Source organism: Siniperca chuatsi, linkage group LG12 (genome assembly GCF_020085105.1).
Source record: "Siniperca chuatsi isolate FFG_IHB_CAS linkage group LG12, ASM2008510v1, whole genome shotgun sequence".
Taxonomy (NCBI): domain Eukaryota; kingdom Metazoa; phylum Chordata; class Actinopteri; order Centrarchiformes; family Sinipercidae; genus Siniperca; species Siniperca chuatsi.
Window position 1 is genome coordinate 20395845 of NC_058053.1, and position 20153 is coordinate 20415997.

Genomic DNA, 20153 nt, shown 5'->3' on the forward strand with positions numbered 1-20153 from the left:
TTTATCGTAAAGACTGGAAGCAGGGGTGAACAGATAGTCTGACTCTCTCCAGAGTTAAAAAAAAACCACACCAGCACCTCTACAGCTCAAACTAGATACAACATGAATTAGTCACACGTTGTCTTGTTTGTTTGATCTATACAGAAACGTAAAAAGGGCAATTTGTGGTTTTAGGGGGAGTGTAACTATTTGTTTTCCATCCGCCCAGTACTTCTGTGTAGAGCATCTTGGCTGTAGTGCTGGTTGCCTGGCAACCTCACTGTGATGCTGTGATAACAAGACTCCAGGAAGTTACTACACATGGCTGTTTTTTTTATTTTTATTTTCTGACTGCATGATTTTGATATTCCTAAAGAAATTGGCGACACCTTTTATATTAACCTTTTTCTCATCAACAGTGTTTTCATCAGTTTTTAGTGTCCCCCTAAACTTCTGTGGTTTTCTATCTTTGTAATATGCTTCTTTTTGCTGCATATGCATTGTCAAATTGCTGAATGTGTTTTTTTTTTATTTGCTTGTATTTTATTTATTTGCTGCATTTTTATTAATGTGACACACAGTTGTCAGTTTATTTGGTACACCTAGCTAAAACTAACACAGTCTTATTCAATACTCCTGCGATAAATTCAACCTTCATTAAGGTTATAATGTTCAGGTTTTGTTGAAACTGTGTTAGAGAGGTGTTGATTCAACTTCATGATCATTTGGAGCTTGTAGTGTTGGTGTGGTGCTGTTGAGTTATATGGCTTTACTGTAAGTGTTTTCTAATATTTAATATACCCTCACTGATACAATGTGGACAAAATATGGACAAAATATTAGATACACCTCTGCAGTAAAACATATTTCTTAACTATACAAAGTGCTTATTCTGAAGTTAAGTAATACTTATTCAAAGTGATACATTATAAAACCTATATTGACAGGATCCTCAGGTTAACATGTTCCTTACAGATGAATATATAGTGGTTTGTATCATCGTCATTTTGGTTGTATATGTGGTTATGATGAGAAAGTACTGCCAGTCTCTCATGGCAGCCAATCGTTGTTATTCAACTGTAGAGCCCTTCTCATTCATTCTGCACACCCACAAATTTCCTGCCATCTAAACTGGAAACACTGGAAACAATCTTTCATATCAACAGTATGTAATGTTTAGGTAACTGCTGCCCCCAAATGAATGTTTTGTTTCTGTATCAATTGACTTGACAACACAATTATGATAATGAAGGTTATTGGTATTGCTTACATGTGTGACTTTGAGCCAAAGCCAAGCTCAAACCAGATTGGGCTTAATGGGCTTAATCTGTAACTTGAAGCAAAGGTCAGTGATGTACTTATATCGTAGGATGTAGATCAGTTAGTGTGATCGTGTGGTTCTACATTATAAATAATACAATCTGCATGCTTATATCTGTTGTGATCAGTTAATTGTTTCAATCATCTTGCTATGTTTCTGTTTTCTTTTTAATTTTCTGTATTACTGCACATGGCTACTTTTTCATCAATTAATACAAGCAGTCAGATAAATCTGAACTCCTTTTTTTTTTTTAAGTTTTTTCAAAAATCAGACTAACAGTCTATAATATAAAAAGGTGCATCTTTTCAATACCAGTATCTACGTGTCCCACCTCAGTACATAAACATTACAAAAACATAAATCTTCCTGCAGTGCATTATAAAATGTGCTGTAATCTAGAAAATAAGGTTTTCACATAGCAGCTCTAAGACGGGGCACTTCCTGAATGTGGCAAACATGACTCTGAACACAGCAGACAACAGGACTGCAACAGTAAATACATTACATTACATGTAATCCATATAATGCAATGTAATCACTTGCTGCTGATCTCTGCCTCCCTCTGCCATATCTCCCAACATATATAAAAGTAATGTTTGCCTAACGTTCACCCTCAATTCAGTGCAAAAGAGCAACATTGCTTACGGAAGGTAACTGTAACTTTACAACTTTATTTACTTTAACTTCGTTGATGCACAATCGTACACATCTACATTGCAATGCATTTTAGAATTGAGAAATTTCCACATGTTTAATGCTAACATTACCAAATTATCACTAAACACAAAGTACAGCTTTGCTTATGGGAATGCCATTAATTTGGTCATAAACCAAATAAGTTTTGGACAAATAGAAAATTTTGACCTTATGGTGGCGCTGGATTTAAAGTGATCACACAGGTTATTTCAGGTCATCCACGCAGCTAGCGTGGCGAAAAATTCTAATATTGCCGTAAGACATATACAGACCTAATAAACTCTGACATGTTAAGAGATAGTTACTATAAACGGTTACATCATGAGATTCAGTGACAGCAGTAAAGGTTCAATGGTGCTCTTCTACCTTTTTGTAAATTGTCACGCAAATCTCATAGGAGGTAGGCTATAATGAGAAACTTCAGTTTGAATGTCAGTTACAAAGAACTTAAGTGGCTTTAATATTCTAGTAATGTGTCTGTACTAGTCAACTACATTGTGACATGTGGCTCTAATTCAAGGCGCATGAATTTCCAGAGGCACAAAGCTGATGATCCTGCCAAATTAGAGTGTGAAGTGACTGTCACGCCAGTCTGTTGTGTGTGTGTGTGTGTGTGTGTGTGCGTGCGTGCGTGCGTGCGTGCGTGTGTGTGTGCGTGTGTGTGTGTTTTGTCTGTGTGTGCTTGTGGTGATAGCCTGAACAGATTAGAAATCCAATATTTAAATATACTTAGCATCTCACATTTTTCCTATAATATTTTAAATTGATCTATAAAATTAAATTATCTTTCTGGATAATTTGAAAAGATTTTTATGATATGTGATGTATAGACTTGCATACAGCATAAGCATATAATAAGTCTACCTTCCTAATAGGATATATATTGAATTTTGGCTGTGTTTCTGGGAAGCAGTACCTTCATGGTTAAATGCAGCCCTCTCAGATGGCTGGAACTAGGAGAGGAATGTGTGTGCTTGTTTTATGGACAGCCTAGAGCCCTCGCCCTGGCATTGGCGGCAGACTGCTCTTTGTCACAAACACCCTCGTGTCAAAGATGCAACAGCATCCTGGAGGAAGCATTGACTGCCGCTATGAAGTCGACAAGTGATGAAAGTAGCCTAGAGGTTGTCAATTAAGAGAGCCAAGGCCTGGACCTTATAAGTTAATGGGCAGTTTCCCCTCTCAGGGCCTGCTAGGGCTTTATAGCACAGCTTATAAAAACCCCAAGTGTAATGCACCCCTATAACGTTTTCAATTAAGAGAAGGGGCATAAAGCAGTGCAGACACTTGGCAGTCATGCTAGAATGTTTATAAAGTGGCATTTGGCATAAATTGGGAGGGGAATTTTCAATTGCCCCAGTTGTTTTAAAGCAGCAGCTACTGTGCAGAATTTTATTTTGATGGCACTTCATGCTGACTGGAAGCATTACTGACTTCCTGGTGTCTTCCCATTACCAGTTCTTTTAGTTTGGTCATATGGACGCACAGCCTGAAGTTTAAAAGCCCCGTCTTCTCAGTTGTAAAAGAGATTAGAAACAAGACAAGACGGAATTTTAATATAAGCTTAATATTACAACTAATATTATCCACTCTTATTAGCACAAAGCATCATCATAAATGCGTTAGTCATTTCACAGTCAATTGCCAAATTTCCATTTAAAACTGTCCTATAATACGAGAGGAATTTACATGTAATGCAATTTAAGAAAATGAAATAATACTGCATATTATTATTTGTATAAACATAATTAGCACTTGTACACCACAGACCCCTTGTTTATAATGCTATTAGAAATTAGCAATAATTCTAAATGCTGAAAGACAATCCCTTCAATCATCTGTTGTCTTCTGTGGTCGAGCTAGCTGATGTCTTCTGTGGTTGAGCTAGAGTAGAAAAATAAATAAGTGTTGAATAAACACCAGTGTGTTGACACCTCATTTCCTCATTGATTGGTGGTGGAAGCTGAGCTTGAGGTGTGTGGCCATAATCCAATCAAGCAAGAAAACAACCATGGGGACTGTGTAACCAAATTCTTAAGCTAGGGAGGACGAGCAGGTTGGCCAAGTAACCCCAAACCCTATGCTCTGTGTATTTCTTGAACTATTAATGCTTTATCTAATCTTTTTACTAGACACATTCTTGTCCATTGCCTCAGGGTACCAAAGTTTGCCTATCACTAAAGTAATATATGAGCCACTTTTAAAAGCCTTCTCTTTTCCCCTTTATATTATGTATGAGTTGGTCAGTCTCACAGTCAGGCAGGAGACTATTTGTTTTGTCAAGCTGAATTAAACAACAACCAAATACCATGATGTGGTTCAAGTAAACTAAATCTTCACCCCAATATCGCTGCCTGTGGATGTTTTCACTAGTGCCTACAGAGGCATTTTTTTTACTCTTCGCCTTTTTTAAGCCAATGAATCAATAAATCGCTCTATTACCTGTTGTTGACCCAGCTAGTCTTGCCTTTTGAAATTTGTTACAGAGCATTAAGTAACACATGTTGCTGTGTGAAAACAAATCTCTGGCGGCTGGCGTGGTGACCAGCTGAGTAAACGTGGTTGAGGGAGTAGTGTGGGATGGCAGAGAAGAGAGGCCTACACTTGTCCCAGTGACGACCAAGGTGGATCCATGCGGCCAACAGATGGATATGTTACCCTGTATCCCCATAGAAAAAAAACCCCAACCAAAACAAGTGTCTCTGCTCTAGCACTGAAGCCTTTGATCAACAGCACATCTTTGACTTCAGAGAAGGACTTCTTTGGACCCCAGAGCGCACATGGAATCACATCTGTATAAACATGGCCAGAGAGGAATGTGTGAACAATGCAACAAAAGAATTTTGTTCTAGAAACGTGGGGTGGACTTGGCTAACGAGTGGTTTATGTGGTTTAGAGTTTGAGCGTGGTGGTCGGATTGAATGAGAAGCTGGGGAAATAGTCTCTGTTTTTAATGATAACACGAGGGGGAAACTTTTTACAGATGTAAGCCAATACAAGTGCCATGATGAAATGATCCTTTTTTAACATGAGTGCAACGTGTCAAAAACTTGTGACACAGCAATGTATAGGTGTACATAACTATAGGCATTTTTTGTTTATAGCTAATGTTTGATGAAACTGCATTTTAATCAAATGGCTATCTGCTGTATTTTGTACACAAACATTCTTTTCATTCTTGTTGTGGTCATCGGTTTCTGCAGTGTAGTTGTACAAACTACTTATCCTTTATCTAGTTACGTGTTATGATCATAATCTATTTGGTTGGTGTATAGCCATCAAATTATTTTAGATAGTACACACAGACCCGTCAGAGAGACCACCCAATTTCCTCTTGATTGTCATGACAAGTTGTAGCTTGTGTTGATCTATTTGTTGAACTATATTAATGTATTTTACTGTAGTCATGACTAACAATTTCTAATAAAGAGTGTGTTGGGCTGGTACAGTTTACCTCATGTACCATTAATTGGGTAGCAGTCAGTTGTGTGTGTGTGTGGGCAGGATATTGCTTCCAGATTTGGAGTCAGCTCCACTGTCAAAAGGCCAAAGGGGTTCTTTTGGCTATTAAATAGATACAGATTTGGGTTCAATTTACACCCCAGAAACCTGTGGAAGTACATTTGCATCACTGACATTATTATTGTTATTATTATTATTAGGGGAAACTGTGTCTTGTCTTCTCCCCTTTTCCTTTGCCACAAAGGTGTTTTGGTCTTCTCACGGCACTGAGGTTGGCTCATTGCCATGGTGATGGTCGGCTAGTTCCAGGGTGATGAGGTGTAATTTACCTAGCATTTCCTGTCTGATACACAGCACCCTAATGAGTAAGAGGCCTGCTTTTATAGCAGAGTGTTTGTTAACCAGGCACAGCAGGGGGGTTGTGTGTGCATGTGTATGGTTCTCTGTGCCATTCTGCCTTAACATGTTTGTTTAAGCATATGTACACCTAGGTGGGACTATCTGTAATAGTACATGGGTCCATGCTGTGGCCACATGACTGCAGTTCTTGGAGTAACCCCTCGGTGTCAGTATTGACAGTGTGCTTTGTGATGAGGACTTTGAGAGCAGCTTGTGATGTTTGTACTAGTACCAAGTGAAGTTTCATCTCATGATTTTCCCTCATTAAATAGTCCCACACTGTCGTTGAGTGACCATCCAGGAAACTTCATTTTATGTGTGTGTGTGTGTCTGCATGATAAAATTGTGCTGCCCAGAAAAAGCCCTTTTTTGTCTTGGAAGTGACATCTTGATACAGGGAAAGAAGTAGTATTAGTACTATGTGCCTTTTTTTAGTAGTAAAACTAGTAGCAAAATGTAGTAGTATTGTTACAGTAAATTATAATTAACCTAAGGAAGGCTAAAAACTACTGCTTTAAATTACATTTTATGATGTACTCTACTTTATATCACTGTAAATTAAATGTCTTGGAGTTTTTTTGACTGCTCAGTAAGCAATTGTAAGACATTGCATGGGCAGCTGTGATGGCCAACTGTCAATTTTGACATTTTACAACTTGATCAATGGTTAAATTAGTATTCCTCAGCTGCAGCCCTTACTGGCTTGAGTTTCTATCAATAGATACATAACATTCAGTATGTGTTTATTTATTAATTATATAATTACTGCTGTCACAAACATGGTTGTGATTTGATGTGCATTACATGCTGCTGATGCATGAAGTTAATTTAGTGGACTAATGTACATACAATATTCAAGATACCTAAGGAACAGGGCTCTTGTAACACAAATAATAAGGCTAGATTTCCCATGGTGAAAGAGAGACTGCAAGAGAGATTATTTTTGGTATTCCTGGATCAGACCTGATATAATTTATCAAATATTTCAGTACCACAAAGTATATTATATTTTGTGTTCTATAAGTGATCTGCTCCATCAGCTGAAATCACCATAATATTCCTATAGTTTTATAGTGTAATTGATCTTGTGCTTATATTTGCAGTTATATTTCTCCACAGTTTTTCGCATCTTCTATACAGTAAGAAAACTTCTCTCCTTGACTAGTCCATATTGAACAGCTATATGACCATTAACACACAAAACCCTCCACTGAAAACAGGAAAACTGATGTGACTATCTTTCTGCATTTGTAAAAAATAAGAAAAATCCTATTTATGATATATCTGGGCATGCAGAGAAGAGTTGGCTGGATTTTTTTGGTATTTTGCTGTATTTGGAACTGGCTTATAACTTCTCATCACATCACTGGCACAAGTTGCAGACAAGCAGCCTCCTGTTAGCACTGTACTTCATTAGAACCAGGTTTCAGTGGTACCACACACATTCAAACAGCAGGGCCATCTCCCAAGCATCAAAGGAGATGTTACACAAAGGGTTGTCTCTGTGTCTGTCTTCCCATCAGTGTCTGCTAATGATGCATGCTGCACACGTTTTTAACATTGACACCCTCCTCTCCCTATCACTTATTCACACTCACTCTCAATCTCTGCCTCTGCACCCCCGCCTTTCGTGGTGTCCCTCTGCCTTTCGTGGTGTTTGTTTGGCTGCTGAGTTTTGTTTGTTTATTGTTTCCAGATGGCAGACGCAGACTTCATTTGTGTGGCTTTCAAGTTCCCAGAGAGCTTTTTACTGCCTTGGCTCAAGCGCTTATCCTGTTTCCTCTAGCCAGGCTTTATGATGGGCCCTTTATACGTAGCAACTGGAAACAACTGTCACTACCAGTCTACGTCGGGGAAAGCAGGAAAAAGCCCAGAGAAAGTGTGCAAATGGGTAAAAATAACTCTTTGTTGACATGACGGTTAGGCAGCGTGCTCACAGTAGTGATGAAGCTGGTAGTGTGTTTTTTTTTTTTCTTTTTTTTTTTTTTTTTTTTTTCAGGACCTTGCTGAGTCTAGTCTGGGCATCATTAAGCACTGTGACATCACTTATTTACAGGAACCCAGGAGGGCAACTAGCCCAGTAAATGTGGGGGAGGACCAGTACATGTCTTTACTCATCGGATGCGGTTTTAAGACGGAGCAGTAATCAAAGCTCTCAGCTATATAAAACCCAACCCCTTCTCCTTAAGGAAGCCTTTTCTCCTGGCTGCTGCTGAATGAGTGATTACCCTGGCATTCTGACCTGCCTAATCCCATTTTTAGCAGTGATTTAACACAGAGTAGCAGTGGCCAAGGCACTGCATTCACTGACCTACCCCAAAAAACTATTAACTGGAAGGAAATGCCAACCTGGCTGGCTTCATATTTCTGTAACATTAACAAATAAGTTAAAAAGCCATCATGTGGAGGATTCCAGGAAGCCAGCTGTGTCACTGTCCATTCTCCATGCATTTAAAGTCATAGCATGTGTCTCGAATGACGTCAGCTCTAATCACCGGATAATTATGTGCTTGTTTAGAATCTATCAGGGTCCATGGTGTGTGCAAAGATAGAGGTAGTAGTGCCATATTGGGTATGGCGGCACAGTCCTCATACTAACCCGCTTGTGACCCTCCACAAGAGGATCCGAGCTGAAGTGTGAGGGGATCTGACTTTAATGTTCACGTAATCAGTGGTGTTTGTGTTTTACCACCACTGAGCGCCTGGCTGGCCGGCTAATCTCATCAGGGTTTGGGCTCTGGTGCTGGGGTGAGGGAGAGGACAGCCTAGCATGACCCATATCTCCGTGCCAGGATGGCTACAACACTCCGGCTCTACTGTGCAGTTCCATCAGAGTTTACTACGAGGCCCTTTGCCAGGGTGTTTACTACTGAAGTGTCTGGCACAACAAGATAATGCCTGTACTAATGCCCTCTAAGGACACAGCCACTCTCACTAAGGAGGGTCTGCTCTTTTTCATCATGCCAGACTCTTTGCAAATACATAATAACATCATGGAGCAATAACGGGGTATAGACAGGGTTTACATTGTAAGAGGTTAATCGTGTAGGTAGTAATATTCTTTCTCCCTAATACATGTACATAGGGTTGGACAAAATAAGTACTGTTAGAAGAAAAGGGAAAGAGTGAGATAGAAGCAGGAGAAGGATTTCTGGTTGCTTGTGCACAAATCTGATAAAATATTTAAGTTCTTTTATGTTTCATTCAGAAAATAGTGTGCTTTGTTACTGAATGTTACACAGCCCCTTAGAAAGCTTCACTTCATGTTGCAACTTCTTCCTGAGTTCTGTGCAGTCAATTGCACAACCACTTTTTACCATTTTACTTGTTTCACTGTTTTCTTCCATGTGAGTCCACAATGGCATATGCTGACTTACGACTGAGTAAAAGGTGCGACACCAGGTGAATGAATTACTAGTACTCACGTTACTGTAATTGAGTAGCTTTTTCTTGTACATGCACTTTTTTGAGTATTATTCAAAGTCAGTAGTTTTACTTTTACTTAAGTATGTTTTAAATGAAGTAAAGTAGTTCGCTACATTTGTACATCCATCCGTTACAGAGTAAATTATTTATTTTTGCTTTAACATTATCAACAGGAAAAAAAACTGACTTGGACACCAATCAAATGCATCGCATCAGAAATCAGCCAGCCAGATCAAAATGTCATGCATCGCGCCAAAACAGCAGTGCCGGTTGATTTTCAAGGAGACTCTTCTGAAGAAGGAGAGCTCCAGTTACACATCAAAATAAGTCGTATATGACATACTAAATATCTCTGGAATGCTGCATGTCAGACTTACTTTTTTTTGTTGTGCCTTCTCAACGAGGGCTCAGGTGCAATCGTATCCCTTTCAGAAGCTTTGCAATCTAGCCTTGAACTGCAGTGTCTTTTTGTTAATGATAAATCAAACAGTGAATGTCTTCTCTGATTATTTATCAATTTTACCATGTTGAAAACAGTTATTATTGTTGTTAGCTGTCTGTACAATGCCTTTTGGTTGAGTCTATCGACCAATCAGAGGCTGTGTTTCTGACTGGCCGTGTGTGGAAGCTCTGATCTCCCTTTAATTATAACTGGATGCAGAGGGCTACAGATTACACAATAAGCATGGGATGCATGTGTAAGGTAACCTTGCCAAAATGTGTTTATTATAAAAATCAACGGGGGAAAGTAACTAAGTAACTTTTACACAAATACTTTACTTGAGTACAATTTCAGTCAAGTAAAAGTACTAATATTTGTGTAGGATATTTCAGTACTCTTTATACCTCTGATCGAGATGGAACATTATAAGCTTCTCAAAGATGAGATTTATTGCAGGGAAGTTGGATTGCATAATTCAAGTGTACCTAGTAAACTGGTAACTCATAATAGTGTTTCCTTTTCCTTACTGAGCAGTTGCTCCGTAATGTGGCCACTAATCCCCATCAACAATCAGGCAACATGACTAAGGCTGTGTTCAAGCCAACTTTAGCCCTGCTTGAAAAAAGTATTTCTACTCTTTACCTCACAATCGTTGCAACGAAAGATAAAATAATTGCCGCCGTGATAATTTTCCAGTTGTAAAATCCTGTTTGCTGAGTAATATTATAAACTAGTATGCAATGCTTTTAAACTCATGGATCTGTTACTCAAACTGGACTCCCTGGATCGTATTTCATGTCCCATAGGTACCTGAACCACACTGAGAAGTAATGGAAGCTTGTTGGATTTTTAGAGCTGGGTATCGCCACAGATTTCCCGAATCGATTCTGCTGTAAAAAAAAGAACCCTCTAACCTGGTGCATTATTAAAAATATTATGTCAATTCTTATGTTTACATTAAAAATTGATTGTTTGATGACTGCTCACTCAGTCAGTCAGGTGAGCCCGGAACCCTGTATACCTGAATAGCAGATTTTCACTCGACTCACAAAACCTCCTTGATATATGTAAGTTAGCATAATATGTTGCATAATTTTAGTGTTATTCATGCTTTAATACCACATGGTTATGCATCAACATTTATATGCACTGTTTGTGAACTTCCTTCTCCTTACGTTCGACGCATCTATGTGCTGCTTTTAGCTCAAAGAAAGAGTTCATCAAGCACAACTTGTGAAAGCAGCCAAATCTGTAAAGTTTACCCAAGTATTCCAGTATTACACCCTTGGTACGCCTTCCTATCCGTGGAGCCCAACTTGCAGCATTTCACGGCCGGAGAAAACTTCTCCTGGAGAGGAGCAAAACTGGTGGCTGGGGTCCCGCTGCATCTCTCTCACCGCACAAGTGCTTCACTTCAGTGAAGCCGCACAAGTGCTTCACTTCAGTCTCTACCAGAGAAAAAAAAATGCTAGGTTATATGGACACAAGCCCTAATGGGATTAAAGCTTCACGCATCCACAGGAAAAGGTATATATTTAAAGATCGATCTTGGATTTTATGAATCGATGTCGGATAATTCAAATGAAGATCGATTTGAATCGGAAAATCGTTTTTGTTTTTTAAACCCAGCCCTACTGATTTTACACCATAGATGGCAAAATTATGGATAAAGTTAAGGCTCTTTGCTGACTTTGTCAAATGCCTATGCACCTTTCAGGGACCTTACCAAGACAACAAATCACTTTGTTAGCTTGTCAAGATAGTGAGGGAGCAAATGCTCCACGAATTAACAGAACATATATCCTACAATGTTGTTTAGAATAAGGGTTCATGGGTGTTTGATGAAATTAATTCAAACAAATTGTGTTTTCATTCATTTGATTGATTTAGATTTTTTTTTTTTCAGGACACCCCTTTCTCTGGTAAAGAAATTAAAATTGTACACCCAAGTTGTTGTTGTTGTTGTTGTTATTATTATTGTTACACAAGATTAGGTTAATTTACTGTTAGCAGATTCAGGGTTCAACGTTTTTGCGTGCATTTTTTTTCACTTGCCCGGTCAGGCAAGTGGGTCAGAAATCTACTTGCCTGAAGTCAGTTTTTACATGCCCCTATACAAATTGTTTTATTTATTAGCGGTTATCAAATAACAACAAAGACTAAAGTTAATTGTCATGTTTAAACTTTATAAATAAAGCAAATGAATCAGAACAAGGACACGGTGTGTCATAGATGCAAAACAACAAACATTCTTGCATATTGCAAATGGTATGACAATCCCCCCTCCTTCTCCCCAGAGATGGACTGCTTAACTGTAAGTGATAAAGTATCTAAAACTTGGACTTCACCTGCCGCCATTTTCTCATAAGTAGGGATGGGTATCATTAGGATTTTATTGATACTAGTATTCTTATCAGTTCTTTTTCATTACCAAATAATTGCAACTGCAGTGAATTGCAGCAGCAGAGGGAGGAGAGAGGTCAAGAGGAAGGTCTAGACCTGTCGCAATAGTTTATTCTGTTTATTCGGTTTTTGTGCTGTGAAAAAAACGCTTAGGCACTGCGCACCAAGTATTATAACATTAGGGAAAACCCTGCTATTTATTCTGGCATCATGTTGGCTAAAATGTTTGTGACATTCTTATGTAAACAAACACGCATGTAAACACAACAGGCAATATCGAGGTCAGCAAAAATGATCACGGTCACGTCCATATATTGTACAATAAGTCGATAATGAAATTAGCGTGACGGGCCTAGACATTCCTCCTGTCCTCTGTCCTCCTCACTCTGCTGCTGCTGTGATTCACTGCAGGTAAGTTACCGCAGGTAGAGAGAGGAGGTAAGTGCCGTAAGTTTACAAGAATTTGCCAAATTTTAAGATTCGTGGCAAACTAAGATAATAATTCAGACTGCATACAGACAGCTTAGTTTTTAGCTTGTTTGTAACAATTCACTATTAGCCGAGCTAGCGTGCTGTGCTTGTGTAAAACATGAGACAGAGAGACAGAGCAGATTCAAATATCACTTTCTACATGACATGTTTGTTTGTTGAACATGTGTATTGATAAAGTATTGCCATTTTACCACTTGCTCGATGCTAGATTTACTTGCCCGACGTGACATTTTACTTGCCCTGGCAATCCTTATTGTTGAGCCCTGAGGTTGTATAAAAGGCTTGTTTGTGCTTCTCCATCGTGAAATACCCTCTGTTACACACTCTGTTTTTAGTGAACCCTACACCATTGCACTCACTCTGCTGCACCCATGGGAGGGCAGAAACCTGCTCAGCTCTCTTCGCTCAACTCACCATTCAATCTCTGCGCATGCACACACACACACACACACACACACACACACACACACACGTTTGTCCCCCACGGGGATAGTGAAACAGTCATTGACCTAGCCCCTTACCCTAACCTTAACCATCACAACTAAATGCCTAACCTTAACCCTTACCTCAACCCTAACCTTAACCTAATTGTAACCTGTACCCTAAAACCAAGTCTTAACACACACACACACACAGGAAACAAATCAGCAGCTAGCTGTTTGATGGTCTAATTTAAACCAGTGGATATTTTTTGAGCTATTTCAATCCCCTGACGTCTGTGTGTGTGTGTGTGTGTGTGTGTGTGTGTGTGTGGACACAGGGGCATAATAAAGGAAGTTCCTTTATGCGAGGGATGGATAGTTTTCCTATTTTGCTGTTAAGATGTATTCTAAATATTTAGTTTTCCATTTCATAACAAGGGTAGTCATTGATATGGATGCCAGGAATGGCTGCACCACCCTTTTGTGCGTACCTCTTGATCACATGCGCATTTACTGATGTTTCATCTGCCTCACTGGGCTCCAAGTACACAGTCAGTATCTATTCACACCAAAACTACGATCCACCACAGTCACGAAAACCATAAAAGAAAACTTGATCTCCAGTCTTATGACTTCTTACATTTCACTTTATGGTAAGACATGTATGCTCTGTTAGATTGCAGATTTAGACATGTCAGTCACTGCATTTTTTGAGTGCCATGTAATATTTGTATTCAGTCGGTAGTGCGGAGAACTGCTTATTAAACCATCAGATTCAGTTTTGCACAGGCTTCATTGGCCTTTTAATTTGCAATAATAATTAATGCAGATACTCAGACATCCATCTGGGAACACATGTTCAGATCAAACAAACCATTTTAAAAGAGTTATTAAATTCTCGCCTAGGCCTAATTATCACCTAATAGCTGATGTGGCAACAAACAAGTAATTATTATCTCTTTTGCTTCTATTAGCCCAACCCATGAATGGAGACACCTCTGCGTATGGTAAAAATGGGTAGTGTTTATGAAAATTGATTCTGGGTGCTAAATGTGTGTAGATTTCATTTTGGATTTCAACTTAATCCTTCCTAATTTATAAATTGTGGTCTAGCATTTGCTGTTGCTATATTTTATCTCCCATATTCAGGTGTCTGTGTGTGTACGCAGATGCCTGCATGATAAAATGTATGAGCTATTATTAGACAAAGAACTTTTACTTCTGTGTTTTATGAAAATGCATTCATTGTTTTTCACAGCACGGAAGGTTATCCTCTACTGTAAATTCCATTAGCTATTCATAAAACAGATACCAGGTTTTTAGACTGAAGATGTGTCACCTCACAACACAGAACACCAACAGCATGCTACAACTTATTAAATCAGTAGATTAACAACCTGCCTTGCTGTGATGTTAAAGACTAGAATACAGACATGCACACATAGACACACAAACACAAGCAGCCTGGTAAGTTGGCTTATCTTTGATGTATCCCAATTGACAAAGAGACTCCTTCCTATCAAAGGATTACAAATAAACTCCAATGTAAAGACTGATGCACAAAAGGTGGCCTATGTTCTTTCTGTTTGTTTATTTGAAATAAAGTCTGTTTTGAATTAGTAGTTTGTGTTTGCTTTTGATCTAAATGTACCACGTGATGCCTCGTCCTTTTTTATAGTGGAATTTGTTTAAAGATCTCCTCCCAGTTTAAGCTTGCGTTATAAGAGAAGTGTTTGCTATTGGGCTGCATTCACCATGAAAAGTGGTCTATGCACTGAATCAGACAGTTGAGGCCAGACCACAAGCAAATTGCCATGCCTTTTAGTCCCATCTTCGATGATGCGGTACTTCCTCAGGCTTTTGTCTCCAGTTTAGGGCACAGCTGTCAGGCTAGGTGCTATCCACGCTCCCCTCCCAAAAACCTCAGGCCACGCGCCGCTGCACCCCAAACACTAAATAGGAGCATTAGACACACCATGTTAAGGGCTGCTGGTGTTTGAGCTGTGGCTGTGGGTGCGTGTCTTGTCCCATGGCCAGAGACATGTGCATTATCACACACACACACACACACACATCTACAATACTTATCCTGCTCCTTACCCTTCTATAAAGACAATAGATTTATTCTTTTGTGATAAATGTCCCATTGTCCTATTGAAGAGTCATTTTGTCTGTTGCCTGTTGACCCCTCTCTCAGCTTTTAGTTTCCCCTGCCCAGCTACAGATCTGCACTGTGAAAATACCCACAAGGCCTATCTACTCATATGTAGTGTTGCAGATTTTGATTATGCGCCACTGGCATCACACCCCAGCAGGGTATATCCAAACATGAAAATTAATTCATAGCTAAATGCTGCTATATGCAGTCTGAGAGGGAGAGGAGAGGAGAAATCAAACACAGGTTTACACTAGTGAGCAGCCCCAGTATTAATGTTCATTAATGTGCAAAGCAATTGTAACAGCCCCCCCCCTTATACAACACATATGTGTGCACATGCGCTCACACACACACATAAATGCAAGGGTCATTTCAATATTTCAATAGAAGGAATTATGGGGGATTTCAATAGACATAAAAAAAAAATTACCTAAATGAAATAGATGTAAAATATTGACAGAGCTGGTGAAAAATAAAGTTAATGAAAAGGAAGAATAAAATCAGCATAATGAGCTGTAATTGTAAACAGAGCCGAACACTCACTGGAGAGCTACATTGATCAGTCTGAAATGAGAAAGTTTGGGTCAAGCTGCTCTCTCTCTCTGTTTTTATAAGCAAACTTGTTACCACAAAGCTTGGGGATGTTGTCCACCAATTTACCTCGACACTGTCAGATTTTCAAGTTCTCTTCTCTTTCTCTAAGTATTTTAAATCATGAGATTTCTAAAGAAAAAACACCATGTTTTCTCAAGCTGAAGGTATTTGGGCCTTTTTAGCTGCAGCTATAGCATCCTTTTAGACGGTGTTATGAACTTTAGCATGAAAGAACTTGGGCATGACTTTGTCTCAGAGCAATGCAAATGGAATTACCCCCTGATGGTTTGGAATGCATCCAGCTGGCCTTTAAAAGGTGATAATTGGAAAATACAGGATGAAGCCACAGTCAAAGTGGGGACCTTGAGTTAGCCATAGCAAAGATGGAGGGATGTAGGAAGAAAATATGGAGGAAGAATCAAATACATACATTTTAAATGTCTTTTTAGTTTGTATTTTGATTCCAGTGTGTGCAAAAATGCAAACAGAATCCATGTAACTCCCATTTGGAGTTTCTGACGAATTCCAGAATGAGTGTAATGATATACTGCATGTGTTACTTATGTGTTATTAAATATTTGAGCAATAAATGTAAAGCATAGTGTGGTCAATGTACAGTAACTGGTATTCAGATATTGTACTATAATTTGTCTAATTTATAGGAGTATGCCTGTAAAATAGACTAGTTGACTAGTCACCGCAAAGCAGGTTTAAATTAGATGGACGAGAGTAGTGTGGAAATATTCTAAACAAACTGATGAAAACGTTGCATGCAAACTGTGTCCCATGATACTACAAAAGAGGTGCAAGTGGAATAAGAAACGGTTTGCAATCTAGACATAACGACCTAATATGAACAAAGTCAATTGCAAATTCTCATAGTACACATTCCTGCTTTGCCTGTCCTTATTTCAAGTTCAGGGTCATTTGAGATGCTTTTAAAGACAAAACAAGTCTTTAGAGCATCATATCCTTGCTGTGTACTGACTTTTTGAATTATAGCACCATTTAAAAAAATAAATAAATAAATAAATAAATAAATCTTCTATCGTACAACTTAAAATACAATACCGTTTTATTCTATTAAAGTTATAATACTTAATATTTCAGTCGTAGTTGAGGTGCATATGCGCATGTTTTTCAGTTTTCTTTTCTTTTTTTGGGTGGTCCTGTCCTCCCAAAAGTGTGTTTTTGGTATATATATAAATATTTTATATATTTGTACATGGATAAATTTAAAGTTATAGGACCCCATGGGGCATTTATATACTGTAGATTCGGTACATATACCACAGATTTTTAATAATGTTTTCCTTGTTAGTAATATCAAAAGGATTATAGATATTGTATGTTTTAATGGTTGAGGGAATCTTGAATGAATAAGCTGCTCTATGTAATCATGGATACACCTTCAACACAGCTGTGGCTTGTCATGCAATTATGGGCTGTATTTAAGCACTGTGTCACTTTATGATTGATATCTCTTGAAAAAAGTCCTTGTGACTGAACGTCATCCAATGCAGAGGTGATAAGTGTGCGCAGGAATTCACTTTTTTTCTATGGAATCTGTTTACAGTGCACCCAAACAACCTGTGGAGTGAGAGGAGTCATCGTGTCATGTTGTTTTTAATTAAGAACACTAAAGGAGACAGTCAACAATTTCATCCGACATGGTAATACTGAACTTATGATCAGAATTTGTCATCCGCATTATGTAATATGTGTGCATGCACCAGCTTTTGTCATCAGTTTCCTGTGAATCTTTTGTGCGTGGTGTAGTGTATGCAGGTTGAGCGCAAGAAAGGCAGACTTATTTAAAAACTATTTAAAAACTCCCACAGTAGAGAGGCAATTACAGAACACAGATACATTGAATTGTTGTTGCTGGAAAAAACAATACCAAAAATGGGGTTTCATATAATGAAAATCTTAGATTATAACTTTATCACAACATAGCAACCCATGGGAAGATGATGTCAGACTAAATGGTTTTGATTGGAAAATTATCTTTAGAATTGAGGGAGATACTGGGGTAGCTACTGAGAGAAAGCTAAAATGCACGTCCCTACTAATTTATAAAACCTGACACAGCATTCCTTTTTTTTCTCAGGAAAGAAGTGTAGTGGGGAGGCCTATACAGGAGCACTTCCCTTTTTATAAGGCAACATTCAAAGCATTTCTTCACTCCTCTCCTTGTGTTAGTGTAAGCCTGCACATCCGGTCTCCATTACTGTGTTCTCTTCCGAGAGAATGTGACAGTGATAAGGCTCTTTTGAAGTCCAGCTTTACTACAGGACCTCTAGAGAGGCACAAAGCCAGCAGCCAGCTGCTGAACTGGAGAGAAAACTCAGCCAGCTATCTTTACTTTTCTGAGCTTCGAGTTTGAGTTTTAGTCCACATTTTTAGTCAAAGATGTTTAGATATGTTCTAGATATCTTTACCGTAAGTTTCAGAATCTCTCCCTCTGTTTGCAGTTGGATAAGAATCATAAGCATTGCTATTTATGAAATGACCATATTTTTGTGTGGACTGATAACAAATTCCATACAACATTTCAAAAACATTTTGGTCATTAGGCTACACTCCAGTCAAAACAGTCTGCAGCATGTCTGCCATCATGCCCTGTGTCAATCAGCAGACATTTCCAGCAACAATATGCCAACACCCAATCTGGACTCTGTTCAGGAAACCTTTTACTAACTCCAAATGGAATCTTCTTAATGACTTCCTGTACCTGCTGCCTACTATTGCTATCTGGATTCCAGTAGCAGATTTGTTTGACTTTACTGGGAGAGTGAACCCCCATTCAACCCGCATTTGATTCTTTATACCCACTTCAGTCACGGACAAATACTCACCATTCACACATGCATTGGGTCCTTAGCTGTACTTCCCTAGGGCATACACTATCACTGTTAGACTAGATAGAATTACACAAGACTTTGTACTTTCATGTATTTTGGCATCATTAAAGGAAAATTACCAAACAGCTAGCTTGTTTAGCCGGCTGTTTGCCCCATAAATAGATCCCCATGCAATTTGCTACAATAGCTAACCCAGGGGGCTAAATGTATGTGTTTAGTTTCATTTTTGGACTCGGAGATAAGTGTTAGAAATTATTTATGTAAAATGTAAGTTTATGTAGAAAGCTTTAGGATACTCAGGCAAAACAACAAATATCAGGGTAAGCAGCAGAGTCGTGTTTTCCGAATCTCTACAACCAAGCTGGCGACTGCAAAGTTAGCATGACCCATTACTCTGAAAGGGCCATATTTATGAGAATAAGGCCCAGAATGAGAAGCACTGTAATTTTGCAGTGTTGTTTTTGCAGTGTAGATTAGTAGCTAATGGGGCTATGTACGATCTTGTGCACCTTTTTTTATGCTTTAGCTCAAGATTTACAATCAAGTTCATGTTTTTTGTTTTGATAGAGAAGAATAGAATTTATGGTGTAGAGGGATGGAAGATGCTTCTAATAACAAATGTATGTTAGCTATCGGTTTATTGTTGTAATTCCATAATATTCCAATAATCCTGTAGTCATGTCCACCCTGCTGTATCAAAACCATGCAACACCACATTCAGGTTTTCCCATCTCTGTACAAGTGTGGATAACATTTCAGGGATCTTTTCAAATGCTAATATGGGGAAAAAAAACATATGTAGGCCTACCTTTTCCCTCGTTCACCTGGGAAAAACCTGTATTTGACAAGGTGAAAGGGTCTGTGATGGCTTTTCTATGAAAGGGTGAACAGGATGGTAATTACATAGTTACTATAACAACCCACTGGTAGGCATTAGCAGTCAGTCCTAGCCTTTTCAGCCAGAAATTACATTCTCTCAATCACAAATATACAGTATGTGATCATTACTGTAAAGTGGAACTTGTTGCTCTGACTTGCTGATAAGAAATAAATTACATCCAATTAAATTACACTTCAGCACCTTCTGTCCCATTTTGTGGAAAAGCACTTTATGCCGACCATTTTTAATGATATCCCCTTGATCTTATATGAACTGCATCAACACCATATTTACCTGTGACCAGACGTAGGTTGAACCTGAGCTCTACATCCCTGTTATTAGCGTAAAGGGGACTTTACTCATGTGCAAGTGTTGTAGCATCTATAGTAACATAGTTCATTTTTGAGAAAGTAAGCTTCTCTTCTCTACACTAAAATCTCTTGATTGCCAAGCTAGTCACCATATATTGTGTGCTTTAATAAATCATTTCAGTCTGGTACTCGAATGTGTTAGTGCCAAACAAGTTGAAAATATGACATTGAGTTTCCATGATCCTCCCAGTAAGGGAAGGAAGGGGCACTGGTTATTGCCTATGCCCCCACCCACACCACACCC

General features: G+C 38.7%; 1 protein-coding gene across 2 annotated transcripts in view; it reads left to right on the plus strand.

Annotated features, from left to right (window-relative positions):
• Positions 1-20153, plus strand: part of clybl (citrate lyase beta like) — a 64696-nt gene that overhangs the window by 1069 nt on the left and 43474 nt on the right. The window contains exon 2 of one of the 2 annotated variants that reach the window (XM_044215808.1): positions 17371-17467. The exons of the other annotated variant lie outside the window; for it this stretch is intronic. Coding sequence (XP_044071743.1) covers positions 17371-17467 — 97 coding nt within the window. The remainder of the gene's footprint in view (positions 1-17370; positions 17468-20153) is intronic. 2 annotated transcript variants of the gene reach the window in all.